At 46.5% G+C, this 16,415-nt stretch overlaps 1 protein-coding gene across 2 annotated transcripts in view; it reads left to right on the forward strand.

Moving 5' to 3' along the window:
* The window catches only part of NUP54 (nucleoporin 54), an 80,236-nt gene that overhangs the window by 55,803 nt on the left and 8,018 nt on the right, over window positions 1-16,415 (forward strand). For both annotated transcript variants that reach the window (XM_082245374.1, XM_082245375.1), the window contains one exon: window positions 3,030-3,149. In XM_082245374.1, the coding sequence (XP_082101500.1) occupies window positions 3,030-3,149 (120 nt within the window). The remainder of the gene's footprint in view (window positions 1-3,029; window positions 3,150-16,415) is intronic.

The raw sequence follows: 16,415 nt of genomic DNA on the forward strand, positions 1-16,415 counted from the left end.
ATGGGATGAGGCACAGCAGAGGGATGGATGGGATGAGGCACAGCAGAGGGATGACGGTGGGATGGATGGGATGAGGCACAGCAGAGGGATGGCGGTGGGATGGATGGGATGAGGCAGAGCAGAGGGTTGGAGGTGGGATTGATGGGATGAGGTAGAGCAGAGGGTTGGAGGTGGGATGGATGGGATGAGGCAGAGCAGAGGGTTGGAGGTGGGATGGATGGGATGAGGCAGAGGAGAGGGTTGGAGGTGGGATGGATGGGATGAGGCAGAGCAGAGGGTTGGAGGTGGGATGGATGGGATGAGGCAGAGCAGAGGGTTGGAGGTGGGATGGATGGGATGAGGCAGAGCAGAGGGTTGGAGGTGGGATGGATGGGATGAGGCAGAGCAGAGGGTCTTGTAAAGAGTAGAGTGTTTGTGTTGTACCCTTTCCTCCTTACCTTGCAGAGTTGCAGGCCTTGGGTGCCGGTGTCTTCGGTGCGGCTGCACACTGTTCCCGCCAGGCCCGGATCAAGCAGAAGGGGTCCCCTCTAGCTCCTCCCCCTCCAATCCTGAGCTTAATCTTGCTGGATGGTGATGGCTGTGCCTGCGGAGCCGGCCGCAGTGAGCGCAGCCCGGCGGCTGCCAGCCTGCCTAGGACTAGGGACACTACACAGTGCAGTGACATACCCGGCCCGGAACGGGAAGCGGAGGGAGGGACACTCTGGGACTGGCACACAAAATTACATGCGCCCGGTGGTCGGCCCACCGGGCATATGCCCGGTCTGCCCTATGGTCATTCCGGCCCTGGTCCTGGTGCTCCAGGGCCTTCAAAAGTGTGATAGTTTGTCAGGAAATTTATATGTGTAATTTATGCTCCTAGAACGCCTGGAGGTGCTACTTGGATGTTGGGCCTCTGTATGTGGAAAGGCTGTGTATAAGTATCACACGTGGTATTCCTATACTCAGGAGGAGTAGCAGAATGTATTTTGGGGTGTAGTTGCAAGTATGCCTATACAGTGTGTGAGAAAATACTTGGTAATATGACAATTTTGTGGAAAAAAAAAAATCTTAATTTTGCAAAGAATTGTGGGAAAAAAATGACAACTTAAAAAAACTCATACCTCTTACTAAATATCTTGGAATGTCTACTTTCCAAAAAAGGGTCATTTGGGGAGTATTTGTCCTTTTCTGGCTTGTTGGGGTCTCAAGAAATGAGATAGGCCATCAGTACATCAGGTGTGATCAATTTTCAATGATTATAGACTATAGCTTATAGACTAGAACCATCACAAAGACTAAATAATATATACTTATCTGGGTTATTTTTACCAAAGATATGTAGCAGTATAACTTTTGGCCAAAAAGTATGAATAAAAATTACTAAATTTGCAATATGTTAAAACCGCAAATTTTCAATCTTTTTTTTAATTTATAGCGCATAAAAAAAATCAAATAATGAATAAATACCACCAAAGGAAAGCTCTATTTGTGTGATAAAAAGGATGGAAATTTCATATGGGTATAGTGTTGCATGACTGAGTAATTGTCATTCAAAATGTGAGAGCGCTGAAAATTGGTCTGGTTAGGAAGGGGGTTTAAGTGCCCAGTGGGTAAGTGGTTAATAATGGGAATGCATTAAGGTAAATGAGGGGAATGCATTAAGGTAAAAACACAAAGGCTTCAGTACCACTTTAAAGCGAAACTAAACCCTCCTATCCTTTTCAGCCAAGTAAGCTGACATCTTAGCTTCTGTTTTATCTGCAGCTGCCATGGTGCTGCACATGTGACCAGTTATGACACCAGCATTTGATGGTTTGACAGTATGCACAAGCATATCTGACAGTTATATTCCTGGCACGCTAGAAATGCTCACTGTTGTTTTGAAAAGGTAAATTGATAGGTTTTGTCCTGCTTTAATATCTCTATCCTTGTGTCTGCCTGGCACCGGACAATGGCCCAGGCTCTTCTTTGGTCCCTGCAGTAACCTCAGACTGCGTACAATTGTTATACCCACTACACCTTTTCCCCCTCGATCTTGCTTACCTTTTGGTTGACCTCCTTTTTTCTCAGCAACATATTGGCTTCCCTCTTCCACAATCCTACCCAAAAAAGAACACTGTCAGAATCAGGAATCCGCTAGAGTTCTGGTTACGGGTTAAAGGAATAGAATTTCTTAGTTTTAGGCACAGTTGTTACAGATTCACTTCTTGTCTGAAGTAAACTTTTTAAAGACTGTGTCACAGTAGAAATGTGGATCTGCCCTTGTTCACTTGTGTTTAACTGTGTGGGCTCCAAAACTGTCATGCTTCCCTTAAGCCTCTTTAGCTTTAACGGCTCGTTCACTTTGAGGTAGTTTACTGCAGGCCCCATGCAGGTCCGAGTTTTCCTGACACAGGGACGCACAGGTGTTATGCATCCCTGTGCTGGTGTTCCATTGATTTCTATTGGGACACGCAGCTGTACAGACACAGCCGCTGTGTGACATGCAGGGGAGTGCAGGTGTGGGCTTCTGAACAGGGGGCATTTTGCGGACCCACACTAACACTTTCACCTGCATGTTGTATTAGGACACAGTAGCTGTGGAGCCACACGTCCCAATAGAAAATACTAGGATGCTTACAAAGGGATGCACGCAGCACCATAATGGACCTGCATGGGACCCACAGTAAAGCGCCAACTGAGCTAGAGCAAGCATGTAAGTAACTTCACTGGCTGCATGCTTGATCCAGATCAGTGAATAGTCAGGTAGTACGTGTCTAAAAGACTAAACTTCATCAATACTGTTAATCTGCACTGGCTGAAGGATTCTTCTAGTCTTCCTGGTTCCTGTACTAGTGCCAGGTGAACAGGCAGTTATGCCTAGTAATATGAAAGTTATAGTGCTCCTACTTCTGTATCCTAAAATGTAACTAAATATGTACAAAATGTGGTTGTTCTAAGCTCAGGAGGCCTTGAAGGTTGCATACAGCTTTTATTCAACTAGTTGGTGTCACTGCTTTAGCAGTGAATTAACCGAATATCTTACTAATGAATGTTCTTACTATCAAAAGGTTTTAATAAAACAAGAAATTCAGAGGAAGAGTGGATTTGCAATTCAAGCAGAAGAGGAGCATCTGCGTGTACAGCTAGATACCATCCAGAGTGAACTTAATGCTCCTACACAGTTCAAGGTACATTTTCTGATCATTTTAGAAGTGGTTTATTACATTTTATACTTTTGTTCTAGTTGCTTTATATTAACTTCTTGAAATGATGAAGGCAGGGTGAGTTCAGTAAAATCGGAAGAAACTTGAACTGTACTGTACTAGTATTGTGGCATTGGATTCCTTAACTTAAAGATTAAGTGCACTTATTCTATTTGCTTCTATTCCCTTCTTTAAGTGATTCTCCCCTCCACAGATATTTTTTTACCAAGATCCAACAGCTGCGGCATCCATTTACATCCTGTGACAAATGACTACCCCTCCTGGCCACTTCTTCTTTTTTTTTTTTTTTTTTTTTTTTTTTTTAAACATAATTTTTATTGGGTTTTCAGAAAATAAGGGGTAAATACAAACATTGTAAGAATTATGGCATATCCATGTAAATAACAGCATTTAACTCTGGATGTGAAACTCATATCCACAAACTTACACACTTTTACCTGAGAGATTACTAATACATTGTATTACAACATCAAGCCATTGAGCAATCGAAATCGCTTCAGTATGCCAGACATATTTTAGACCGTTTTCAGCCTTCTGGCATGGTCGGCTCCCACGCGGCCCCCAATTGGGAACATAATGCGCCACGTAGGGCCGGCCAGGCCCAGGCCTTTTATCAAGGCGGGTAGTAACACAGAGAGGGGACAGAAGGGGTAAGAAAGAACATGTTATGGAAATCGGTGAGGTAGTAGAACATAAAATAAATCACTTAGGAAGCTTTATAGGCCTCCCACAACTGCCATCTAGCTTTGAAACTGCGGAACGTCAGATTAGAACTTGACATAATGCTTTCATATTCATGAGACTCATCTACCAGTTGAACAACCTCTCGAAGGGAAGGTGATACATTGCTCTTCCAGTGGCGAGCTATGACCAATCTTGCTGCATACAGAATATGCTGCACAACTATTCTGCAAATAGGTGGGTACCAATCCAGCCCAATCCCTAATCGTGCCAGTTCAGGGTTCAGTTTGTTCAGGACGCCCGTGACCTCTGCTATCAGTCTGTGTACCGATGACCAGTAGCTCCTCAATGACATGCATGTCCAGAGCATATGGAAGAGCGTCCCCACATGTCCACAATCCCGCCAGCACATGTTAGAGCAGGAGCGATGGAATTTTGCTACAATGTATGGGGTTCTGTACCATCTCAAGTGTATTTTCATCGCTCCCTCTCTAAAGTTAGAACACCTTGTCAGTGAGTAGTTCAATCTGAAAGCCTTTAACCACTGTGCATCAGTGAATGTCCTGCTCAAGTCCCTTTCCCATTTCAGTTGATGATGTGACTTGGTAAAGTGCATGCGTTCCTGCATGGCATTGTAGAATACACCAATGCCATGTTTGGATGAGGGAGCAGTGAAACAGTACTCGAAAACTTGTCTCGGGAAAGGAATAAATGTATTGGGTAAGGTTTGAGCTATGTGTAAGATACGTTTGTAAGTCAAGTATTCTGTCTTAATGTCCGGGAACTTTGCACAAAGGTCAGAGAACGGGATGTAACCAGATAGAGACTATGTCTGAGAGTAACGAAAGACCATATTTAGCCCAGTGAGTTACACGTAGGTCCGGTGATAGTGCCTGTAGCGTGGACAGTGTGATAGGCATGCGTTGGAGGTCAGAGGAGTTGGAAGCTTTCTCCCAAAAATACTTCCAGGCCAGTAATGTAGCGGAAATGGTAGGGTGGGAATTTAATGGTCGTTTACTAGTTAGATTCGCGGCCAACACTAGGTCCGCCAATTGCGTCTGCGGAACATGGAACTGCTCTAGGGAGCACCACAATGGCGGGGTGCCAGTGGAGAGCCAGGCTTTAGACTGTGCCAGAATGGCCGCCATGTGGTAGTCCATTACATCTGGGACCCCCAGTCCTCCCACCCTAACATGTTTGGTCAATGTCTTATGGGACGTCCGGGGTCTCTTGTCCAACCATAAGTACTTACTAACAGTGGATTGCAGTGCCTTGTAGAAGGCAGTCGGAACTATAATGGGGAGGGCCCTGAACACATATAGGAGTTTTGGTAGGATCAGCATTTTGAATGCCGCGTTCCTCCCTGACCAGGACAGGAAGAATTTCCTCAATCTCAGGAGATCCTGTGTCGTAGTTTGGAGTAGGGGAGAAAAATTGGTCCTGTAAAGAGAGTCCGGTGATCCGGTCAGCTTGATACCTAAATAGTCCAATGAGTCCTTTTGCCACTGATAATGTACTACTTGTTGGATTCGTGTCTGCATACTGTGTTCCACATGTATCCCTAGAAGATTGGACTTGAGCTCATTGACTTTGTAGTAAGAGACTGATTGGAACTCTCCCAAAACGCTCTGAACATGCATTAAAGACTCCTCGGGGTTCGTGCAGGCCAATATGACATCATCCGCGAATAGCGAGATAACATGGGGGGGGGATTCTGCAAGTTTAACTCCCGTGACACCCGGGTGGGATCTCATCCTTTCCGCCAAGGGTTCCATGAGCATGGCAAAAATCAGGGGCGACAAGGGACACCCCTGACGAGTGCCATTTGTAATACTAAAACTTTCAGAGAACAGACCCTCTGTAAAGACCCTAGCTGATGGGACCGTATAGAAGGCCATGATGGCCTGGATAATCTCCCCCTCAAAGCCTAACTTCTCCAATACCTGCTGCAGATATCCCCAATGAATCCGGTCGAACGCCTTTTCGGCGTCTAATGACAGGAGTACAGTGGGGATCCCGCGGGCCGCCACATGATGAATAAGGCCCACCAGTCGCCTGGTGGCATCCGTGGCCTGCCTTCCGGCCACAAACCCCACCTGATCTGACTTGATAAGATCAGGAAGACACTGGGAGATACGGTTGGCAATGACCCTAGCATACACCTTTAAATCCACATTTAGTAACGAAATGGGTCGGAAATTTTGCGGTTTATTAGGCTCCTTACCGGGTTTTGGCAGTGTGACCACCGTGGCCTCCAACACCTCGGCTGGAAAGGTAGCCGCCGTCAGGGCTTGATGGAACACCCTGCCAAGGTAAGGGGTCAAGATATCCAGGAATGCACCGTAATACTCGGAAGAGAAGCCGTCCGGTCCCGGAGACTTCCCCTTCGGTAAAGACCTGAGTACCTTCATGATTTCCTGATTAGTGATAGGGACATTTAGGTGTGCTAATTGAGAGGGGCTTAGGCTCGGGAGGGAAATAGAAGACAAAAAGGTTTGAATGTCCGATGGAGTAGGTTGGGGCGTTGAATCGTCTAAGTGTAGGTTATACAGTGAACCATAATACTGACTAAAGGCATCCGCTATGTCCTTCGGGTTGGTGAGCCGCTCTCCCGTGGCGTGATGTAGTAGGTACTGAATTTTTTGTTTCGATATTTTGTCTTTCAATTGGGCCGCCAGCAGTCGACCCGCTTTATTGCCATGAGAATAATGGGAGGCTTTGAGCCTACGAAGAGCTCTGGAGTGCTGACCAACCAGAAGGACCCTCAGCTCCGCTTGGAGCTTGGAAAGCTGTTCCGCGCCAGCTGCAGTGGGGTTACATTTATTAAGTTGCTCTATACGTTTAATGGAACCAAGGATAGTATCCAATTGTTGTCTTCTATGCCTCCGTTCCCTTGCCCCTTCTGACATCAATATTCCTCGCATAAATGCCTTATGGGCATTCCATAATGCAAAAGGACACTTCACCGAATCATCATTAAGTGCAAAAAATTCAGTGAGTTTAGAACACACATTCCTCCGGATCTCCGATTTGGCAAGTAGGCTGGCGTCAAATCGCCACCTGTTGGCCCTTGTGGTGAAGGGCACGTCCCCGTTTTGAATAATAACAGGGGCGTGGTCCGACCACATAATGGAACCCACAGATGCGCGAGAGACCCGCTGTAGCAAAAATTTATTCGTGAGAAAGAGATCTATCCGCGAGTAGGAATGATGGGTTTTAGAATAAAAGGAATAGTCTCTCTCCGACGAGTTGAGGCATCGCCACACATCATAAAGTTCCGTTGTAGATAGAAAATTTGCCAGATCCGCTCGATGGAAGCGTCTTGGATAGTTCAGCGAAACGTCCAGTTGGAAATTGGGGACAGCATTAAAGTCACCGCAAAGAAGGACATGGCCCTGAATTAGCGGCTGAATTTGTTTCCATAGCTTTTTCAGGAAAGAAATTTGACCCGTATTGGGGGCATACACCGCCACTATAGTATAAGTGGCTTTGTTGATAGTGCAGGAAAGAACCAAGAAACGGCCTTCAGGGTCCGCAAATTGAGACAGCAGGCTAAAGTCCAGGGATTCCCTTACCAATATTGCTACTCCACATTTCTTCTTGGGGCCATTAGCATAGTACACTTGAGGATAATCTTTAGATGAGATTTGTGGGTGATTGCCATTCATAAAATGGGTCTCCTGTATAACTGCCAATTCGCATTTCAGGGTCTTAAGCTCTCTCCAGAGCATATGTCTTTTGTGAGGACTGTTCAGGCCATTAACGTTGAGTGAAAGTATTTGAAAGGACATTGTGGCGAATGTGGTGAGATAAAGTCTGCACAGATAATTGAGAGGTACTCACTGGTATCACGCTGGAACGGAGGTCCTGAGTCCGAGCACACCGGGTGAGCTGGTTGGTGAGGAGAAGCCGATGAGGGCAGCCGCCCGTGAGGTCCGGTCAAAGTGGTATATCCGAATCACCGGGAAGAAAAGAGCAGGATGAAGTACAGAGTCTAACAAGAAAATAACAAAAGAGAGTCAGGGGAAGAGTGCCCTCGGCAGGTGGCACGTAGAGGGTAAAAAAAGGCGACTCCACAGGGGGGTCTGTACGGTATGGAACCGTTTGAGGAGGGGGTATTAAAGAAACAGTCGTTAGCCGAGCATGTCCGCTGGAGCATGGTCGCTGGGTAGTAAGAATTGTTGGGGTCACCACAGTTATATATAGCTCGATTTCAGTCCACCTGGGAGGGGTTTGGCTCTCCGTCCGGGTCCAGTATCCCCCATTTTTCCAGCAAGGCTAGGCCATCCTCCAGCGAGGAAATCCTGTAATCCCTGTCTCCCCTGGTCACTACTAAAGTTGCTGGGTAATTCCATCTATACGGAATATGATGGTTCCTGAGGGGTTTGGTGACCGTAAAGAGATTACGCCTTCTGTTCATTGTATGCGCAGATAAATCGGCATAGAAGGAGAGGTTGTTTAAGGCAGGGGGAAGGTCAGTGCCTTTCCTCACCAGGGACATGAATTTCTCCTTTACCGTGTAGAAATGGACACGTGCTATAGTGTCCCTGGGCAGGGAGGCTGCAATATGTTTCGGCTTAGGTAGCCTATGAATGCGATCGATCGCCATGTCGCACAGGGGTACATCTGGAAGAGCTTCCTGCATGATGTTGGTGAGAAATTCGGCCAGCTCATGGGGTTTTACTGTCTCTGGAATCCCTCTAATTTTAATGTTGTTGCGTCTAGATCTATCTTCAAGATCTGCTACTTTCGTTTTTGAGCCAGGTGATGTCGTCCTCATGTTCATTGTGGGCATCCACCATGGTATTAAAGGTGTCAGCAAACTCCCCCATTTTGGTCTCCACATGATCCACCCTGTCGCTGACTGCTGCGACCACCGTATTGCAGCGGGTCATAAGCTGAAGCATGTCAGCATGTATTGAGCTCCTTAAAGACATCATCATTTCTTTTAATAAGGAGTCCATGACAGGTTTGCCAGTTGTGGGGAATGAGGATATGGTGTCATGAAACACCAGCGTGTCATCTGTTTCCTCCCTGAGCTCCCTCATGTTCTGGAAGCTGCAGCTTAAGTTTTGATTTGGCCGGGCTGGCACACGCTGATCTAGGGGTAGAAACTGCCTGCATCCCTTCACCAGTGGCCGAGGGTTCTGTAGGTGACAGCGGTAGCCCTTCCGACTGTACTGTAGCAGGGGATGTGCGAGGAGGAGGCCGCGAGGCGCCGCTGGAGTAAGCGCCGGCGCCATTTTGGTTTGGCATCCCGCCCGCCGGGTGGAAGAAGTTCAGAAGCTTACCAGGCTTGGTTTTCCCCTTACGCTTCCCCGGGACCTGCTGACGACCTCCAGGCATCCTGAGGAGTAGCTTAGGCTGATCTGCGGTGACCCTCCGCGGTGTTAGTGGCTCCGATCGGACTGCTTGGCGAGGAGCTGTGCTGCTAAGCGTCCATCTCTCTCGCCAGCCGGCTCCGCCCCCCTCCTGGCCACTTCTTCACATTACAGCCCCATAGACTTCGAGCCAGGGAAAAGGAGCCAGGAGAGGAAGCCCTTCTTTGCAGGATTTAACCGCTTCCCGGCTGAGCTGGAGCCCTGTTATCCAAACTGCACTCCGGAGCAATCTGTCACCCACTGTTCAGTGGACACAGCCAATGACTGATTACTGTACCAGCCCGCTACCAGTACCATTTGATCGCTGTGACCAATAACAGTATATCACATGATGATAATTGTACACAATGAATGGCTTTGGTTCATGCAGTTCACTATGTACTGTTGTGATAAGATATGTGAATGATCACAGTGATCGCATGGTACAGACAGGATCAATTACAACCCATCTCTACCATCTGATTAGCTATGGCTAATCACACTACTAAACACAATAGTTTTCATTGAGAAAAAATCGTTGTTTATAACTAAAATTTACAGTTGCAAGCAATCGTAGTGTGTAAATAAAAAAACAATATGCTCTTAAATCAGTTTCTTGCTGCCTAGAGAAGTAGTAGGACCTAGGTTTCCTGCTGGGGCTTCGGTCTTAGTTTTTTATTCTTATAAGAATGTTTAAATTTATTTATCTTTACTCACTATCGCTAGCTAGTGTCGAAGGATCCTCCTGGTGAACTACAAGCGACAGCCGGCTGCAGTTTCGCACTGGATAATCTAGATCCCTGCAGTCTCCCAGCCTGGCCAATGAGCGTGAGCGGGTTATGGTCCGACGAGGCCTGTGGGGATGGGGACGAGCCTGCGAGCGGATGTCTCGCCGGGACGCATCGACCTGGAACGCCCTGAGTCGCAGCGTACCCTTTGGCTGGCAGCACCCCCGCTCAGGGTGGCAGGCCGCCTGCCTGGAGCGGAGCTCACCCGGTCCATGGTATGGTGAGTAATACTAAACCCCTCATGTCCCTAGCGGCCTCTAGGGGGGTGATGTGGGCCCACTCCTGGGGATAACAGGAGAAAGATCCCCCAGGCCTATCGGGACCAGGCCCTAACCTCCCTGCTCCTGCATGAGTGCGCTATATTCGACACCTGGCGCCCGGGGTGGGGGGGGGGTTGTACAGTGTTACCTTGTCCTGTGGGGTCTCGTGTCTTGGGTAGATCCCTGTGGTGGCTTCATGTCTGAGTCCTGATGGCATGGCAGCGTTTTTAGCCGCCATCTTAAGTGTGGGCATCGGTTCTCTGTGTGTAAGGTACAGCGGCCATTTTCCCTGAGCTTCCTATGCTTTGTTATAGCCTTGAGCTGCATAGGCAGTCTTCGGTCTCTTGTGATTCTATGTCCCCTCCTGTGAGACATTTCATGCTGAATCTCCATGCTGCAGAGTTGCTGATTACACTGTGAGGTGGTACAGTATAGGGGTCTTCTTTTGGGCATCCCTCGGCCACACTCTGCTCCTGACACTATTTAAGGGCGACTCTGGTTACAGCGCGATATAGCGGTGCGGACCGCGATCCTGATTTAAAGGGGCGATACACCTTTTTTTTTTTTATACAACTTGCAAAATGGAGTCCCAAGCAGTTATTTCTCCTCCAGATCCCCTCAGTGCAACTGTGGGTGCATCCGGATCACAGTCTCATGTCTTTCTGCAGCATGGGAAAATCTGGCATCAAAGGTGAGTTTTGTAATGAAATATGTCACTAGCCAAAAAGGGCCACTGCCTTCTCTGTCCTCTAATTCAGAGCCTGATATGGTTGCCTCGGACAACCCCCTCCCTGAGGGATCCCTGTCCTTTCAGTCGGATAGTGAGGAAGATATGTCCTCCTCGGCTGCAGCGTGGGAACGTGCTATGGTGGAAGCAATGACTCGTTCAGTAAGGGAAACATTGAAATTGGATGATGAGCCCACACAGTCAGGAAAGCGGGTAGTTTTGGCTCCTGCAAAGCCCAGAAGTCAGATCAGGTGTTCCCTTGTCCCGAGGACTTTCACAATATTGTGAATGAGCAATGGTGGCGCATTAAGCACGTGCTAGTGGTGCCAAAGCGATTTAAAGCCGTTATCCCTTTACTGACTCGGTCTCGAACCACTGGAAGGTGTCACTTAGGGTGGATCACCCTATTTCCAGGTTAAACATATCTACTGTGGTGCCTGTGGAAGACTCCTCAACGTTTACGGACCCGGTGGACAGACAGGTGGAATCCCTTTCCCGCCACTTGCATCTTTTGGCAGGCTCCATATTAAAACCTGTCTTTGTGTCCGTTCTGGTTTCTCGGTAACGGAATGGGTTAAAGTGCTTAGGGGTAACCACTGAGATAGTTTCCCTGACTCTGATTGAGCTCACAGACCAGATGGCCCAAGCCCTGGTGTTCCTGTGTGACTTGGCCCCTCTGGTTGCCAGAGTGTCAGCGGTAGGGATTGCCATAGGCCGCATGGTGTGGCTGAAAAGCTGGTTGGCGGACCAGGCTTCTAAGAAGGCCTTAACAGATCTCCCTTTTTTGGGTGAACGTCTGTTTGGAGACTCCTTGGATAAGTTGATCAAAGGTTTAAGGGGGGGGGGGGGTAAGAGTACTATTCTCCCCCAATCCTCAAAAGGTAAGGCGCAGTAAGCGGGGGCCCTTTTTCACGGCTCTTAAGCGTTCTTTTTTTCGTGCCTCAGGGACGCAAGAAAAAGGTAAACCTTTCAGAGCCTCTGGAGGGAACAAGGCTTGGTCGAGTAAGCCCAAGACTAGCCTGTCCAGTTCGGTGGACAAATCCTCTTCGGCATGAAGGGGCTCCCTCACCCAATTCGGCGGTGGGGGGACGTCTGCGTTACTTTCAGGAACCCTGGACATCTCTGATTAAGGACAAATGGGTTCACAAACTAATTCGTTCAGGGTACAAGATCGAATTTTGGTCTCGCCCAGCAGACAGATTTTTTCCCTCAAATTTTCGTCTGTCTCCGGATCGCTTGAAGGATCTCAGGGAGGCAGTGCAGGATCTCCTTAAATCAAGGGGACTTTCTAGCCTCCATTGGAATCAAAGATGCGTATCTGCACATGCCTATATACGGGGGACATCAGAGGTATCTCTGTTTTGTAGTGGCGGAGGAGCACTTTCAGTTTTGGTTCTGGTGTTGGCTTTGCTCCGCAAAAGAGGGATTGTGATCCTCGGATATCTGGACGATGTCCTGTTGAGAGCAAACTCTCACCCAACCTTGTTGGGCGACCTGTCAATCATAGTCCAGACCCTTCAGGAGTTCGGGTGGACCATCAACTTCAAAAAATCTGTGCTGACCCCTTTGGTGCGACTAAATTACCTGGGTCTGACTTTAGACTCCTCTCTGGCGAGGGTCTTTCTTCCCAGGGACAAACTTCAGACGTTGCAGGGGGAGAGATCAGGTTGCTGATGAACGATCTCTCATCTCTGCGGACTTGCATGAGAGCCTTGGGGCTGATGGTGTCGACCTTCGAGGTGGTCCCATTTGCTTATTTTCATTCCAGGCCTCTGCAAAAGGAGATTCTTGTCAAGTGGAACAAGGATCCGCAGTCCTTGGACAGAATATGCTTGAGCCGACTTATGAGGTCAATGCTCACGTGGCTTCTGTCGCCCGCCCTGAGCCAGGGCAAGTCCTTTCTGCCACTGTTGTGGACTGCTGGACAATCTCTGTGCCCAGGGAGTCTGGTCGACAGAGGAATCCTCTTTACCGATAAATGTCCTGGAACTCAGATCTATCAAGCTTTGCCTGCTCCACTGGACGAATCGGCTGCAGAACACACACAACAGAACAGGGTGCCAGCATCCAGCCACCCACTCCACAACAGGGTTCCAGCGAGCAAACCAGCCACCCGCCGAAAAAAACAAAATGAATATCAAAATGATTTTGAAATGCCTCCTCCACTATCCCAGGCAACAACAGATATGTTTCTGGAAAAAAAAAACAGGTGTCGCTGTCTAGTTTCAGATGGAAGATCCCAACTGCTGGACAAAGTAATCACAGAGATGATTGTCACTGATAACCAGCCATTTACAATGGTGTCTGACTCAGGATTTAAGCGGTTGATGTCATTACTTGAGCCAAACTACACACTGAAGAGTGAAGTATTATCGAACCAAAATGCTGGCAAAGCTTGACGAAAAGGTCGTTGACAAAGTAAAGGCTATGCTGCAACCAGAGAATGCTGGCAACTCACTCTCATTCACGACTGACTGCTGGTTAGAACAAACGAAGTCACTAATGATTCTTACATGCCACTTCATTGACAGCGGATGGACAAAAAGGCAATTGGTTTTGAATACAAAAGTGATGCAAGGATCCCACACTAGGGAGTACAGTAGAGAAATGTTTCTAGGCATGCTTGAAGACTGGGGAATCAACAAAGACTGCGTGATACTTGTGCTACTTCAAGACAGTGGAGCAAACATGCGGAAAGGAATGAGGCTTGCTGATATGTCAGACCTCAGTGTCATGGCACACAACACCCTTCAACTTTCAAATGATGGTCTGTCAAGCCAAAAAGCTTTGATATATGCTTTGAGAAGCATGAAGAGATTCAAAATTTTGTGCTTGCAAGTCTTTTGAATCCTCGATACAAGAACCATGCTTTCTCTTCTAATGATGTATTGGCAAAGGCAAAACAATGGCTGACAGAAGATATTCAACAGGAGGTTCCTGCCGAAAAGACAAGTCCAGAACCAGAACACTATTTTTGTAAAGAGCAGCATGCTGCAAAAACAGAAAAATGTCCAAAAATACATCAATGAACAGAAGAGATTCTTCTTCATCGTGGTGGAATTGATCAGGACATTTTCAGTGTTTTATTGGGGCCTCATGCGGAGGATTCAATTTCTTCTTAATCTGCAACTATGAGCCTGGATGATTAACTTCATCTCTATTTGAAAGAACCAGTAATTGACAGAAGAAGTCATCCTCTTCAGTGGTGGAAAGAAAATGAGGCACACTACAAAAGACTTGCTTCCCATGCTAGAAGATGCCTCTTTCTCTGCCCTCCTCTCCGCCTGAGCATGTTTTTTGAAGTGGCAGCATTATATGAACAAAACAGAAGACCTTTAGTAGGTGACCATGGACATGCTGAAATGTTCTGCTTTCTGCAGTAGAATATCGTTCTACTTAACTGGGAATATTGAAAAGAGTAGTGTCCACTCCAATCCACTGTGTAGCTGTTGCCTAGCTTTTTTTCTAGCAGTTTTGCACTGACTGCTGTAGTTGCAGTGAGTGCCCTACTGCAGAGGTAGTCCACTGACTCCAATCCAATCCACTGTCTAGCTGTTGCCTTGCTTTTTTTCTAGCAGTTTTGCACTGACTGCTGTAGTTGCAGTGAGTGCCCTACTGCAGAGGTCGTCCACTGACTCCAATCCAATCCACTGTCTAGCTGTTGCCTAGCTTTTTTTCTAGCAGTTTTGCACTGACTGCTGTAGTTGCAGTGAGTGCCCTACTGCAGAGGTAGTCCACACTGACTCTAGTCCAATCCACTGTGTAGCTGTTGCTTAGCTTTTTTTCTAGCTGTTTTGCACTGACTGCACTGCAGTAGTGATTTAAAATTATTGCAGTGAGTGCAGTACTGCAGCAGTTTATTATGCATTAATGCACAATCAGATGATGTGAAACTAAATGTCCCTGCAATTGAAATAGAAGTTTTCCTATCAGTTTTCATGCAATTAAGGTGTGAAGAATGAGGCCTTTATGTTTAAATTGTTAATAAATAAAGATTAACATGTTTATTAATTGATTTGTGTTGAAATTTGTGTTTATTTTGCAAAATTTTAAATGTGCCAAAATACCGGCCGATACCGATATGAGATGGCCGAAATATCGGTAACGAAGAACTGATATCGGTCGATCACTAATATATTATATATATATATATATATTATATATATATATATATATATATATATATATATATATAGCTTCTACATACCCTGGCAGAATTTATGATTTCTTGGCCATTTTTCCTAGAATATAGATGATAGCACAAAAATGTTTCTTTCACATGGTTATGGTTTGGCTGAAGCCATTTATTATTAGTCAACTGTGTTTACCCTTTTTAAATCGTAATGACAACAGAAACTACCCAAATGACACTGATCAAAAGTCTACATACCCCAGTACTTAATACCATGTTTCTCCCTTCTTTTTTTTTTTTTTGTATTTTTTTTTTGTATTTTTTTTTTTTAAACATTTTATTGGTAATGAAATGAGCAATTACAGAAAGCATGGAATGCAGATGGGAATACAGACATAAACAGAGAACAATTCCATAACATCAACATAACATTTGACAACTATCCCAGTTTACATTGGATCAGAAGCAACCAGACCCAGAGTAGTGAAAGCGCACAGTAAGCAACTATGTTAGGCCAGTGCTCAAATGAGTATAATGGGGACAAAAAGGAGCCCATGGGAAGGCAAAAATCCCCAAGTCTGAAGAGTGAGGGAGAGATGTAATCCCAGCAGCAGGAGGGCGGGGGGAAAGGTGTAGATGCTTGCAAAATTACGGGGATTCCTAATGTGGGAACACGGGCCTAAAGGGAGCTGGGAGTTGTTGAGATGTACTCCCGTCCCCCGGGCAAGTTTCTCCCTTCTTTAACATCAATAACAGCTTGAAGTCTTTTGCGGTATTTGTGGATGAGGCTCTTTCTTCTCAGATGGTAAAGCTGCCAATTCTTCCTGGCAAAAAGCTTGCAGTTCCTGTAAATTCTTGTGCTTTCTTGCATTAACTGCACATTTTGATATCTCCCCAGAGTGGCTCAATGATATTCTGGTCAGGAGACTGAGATGGCCACTCTGGAACCTTTATTTTATTCTGCTGTAGCCAATGACAGGTTGACTTGGCCTTGTGTTTAGGATCATTGTCATTTTGGAATGTCCAAGTGCGTCCCATGCGCAGCTTCTGGGCTGATGAATGCAAATTTTCCTCCAGAATTTTTTGATAACATACTGCATTCATCTTGCCATCAATTCTTACCAAATTTCCTGTGGCTTTTGTAGCTTGCACATCTCCAAAACATCAGCGATCCACCTCCGTGTTTCACAGTAGGAATGGTGTACCTTTTATCATAGGCCTTGTTGACTCTTCTCCAAATGTAGCGTTTATGGTTGTGGCCAAAAAGCTGAATTTTGGTCTC

Source organism: Pelophylax lessonae (assembly GCF_965119305.1).
Source record: "Pelophylax lessonae genome assembly, chromosome: 1".
NCBI lineage: Eukaryota > Metazoa > Chordata > Amphibia > Anura > Ranidae > Pelophylax > Pelophylax lessonae.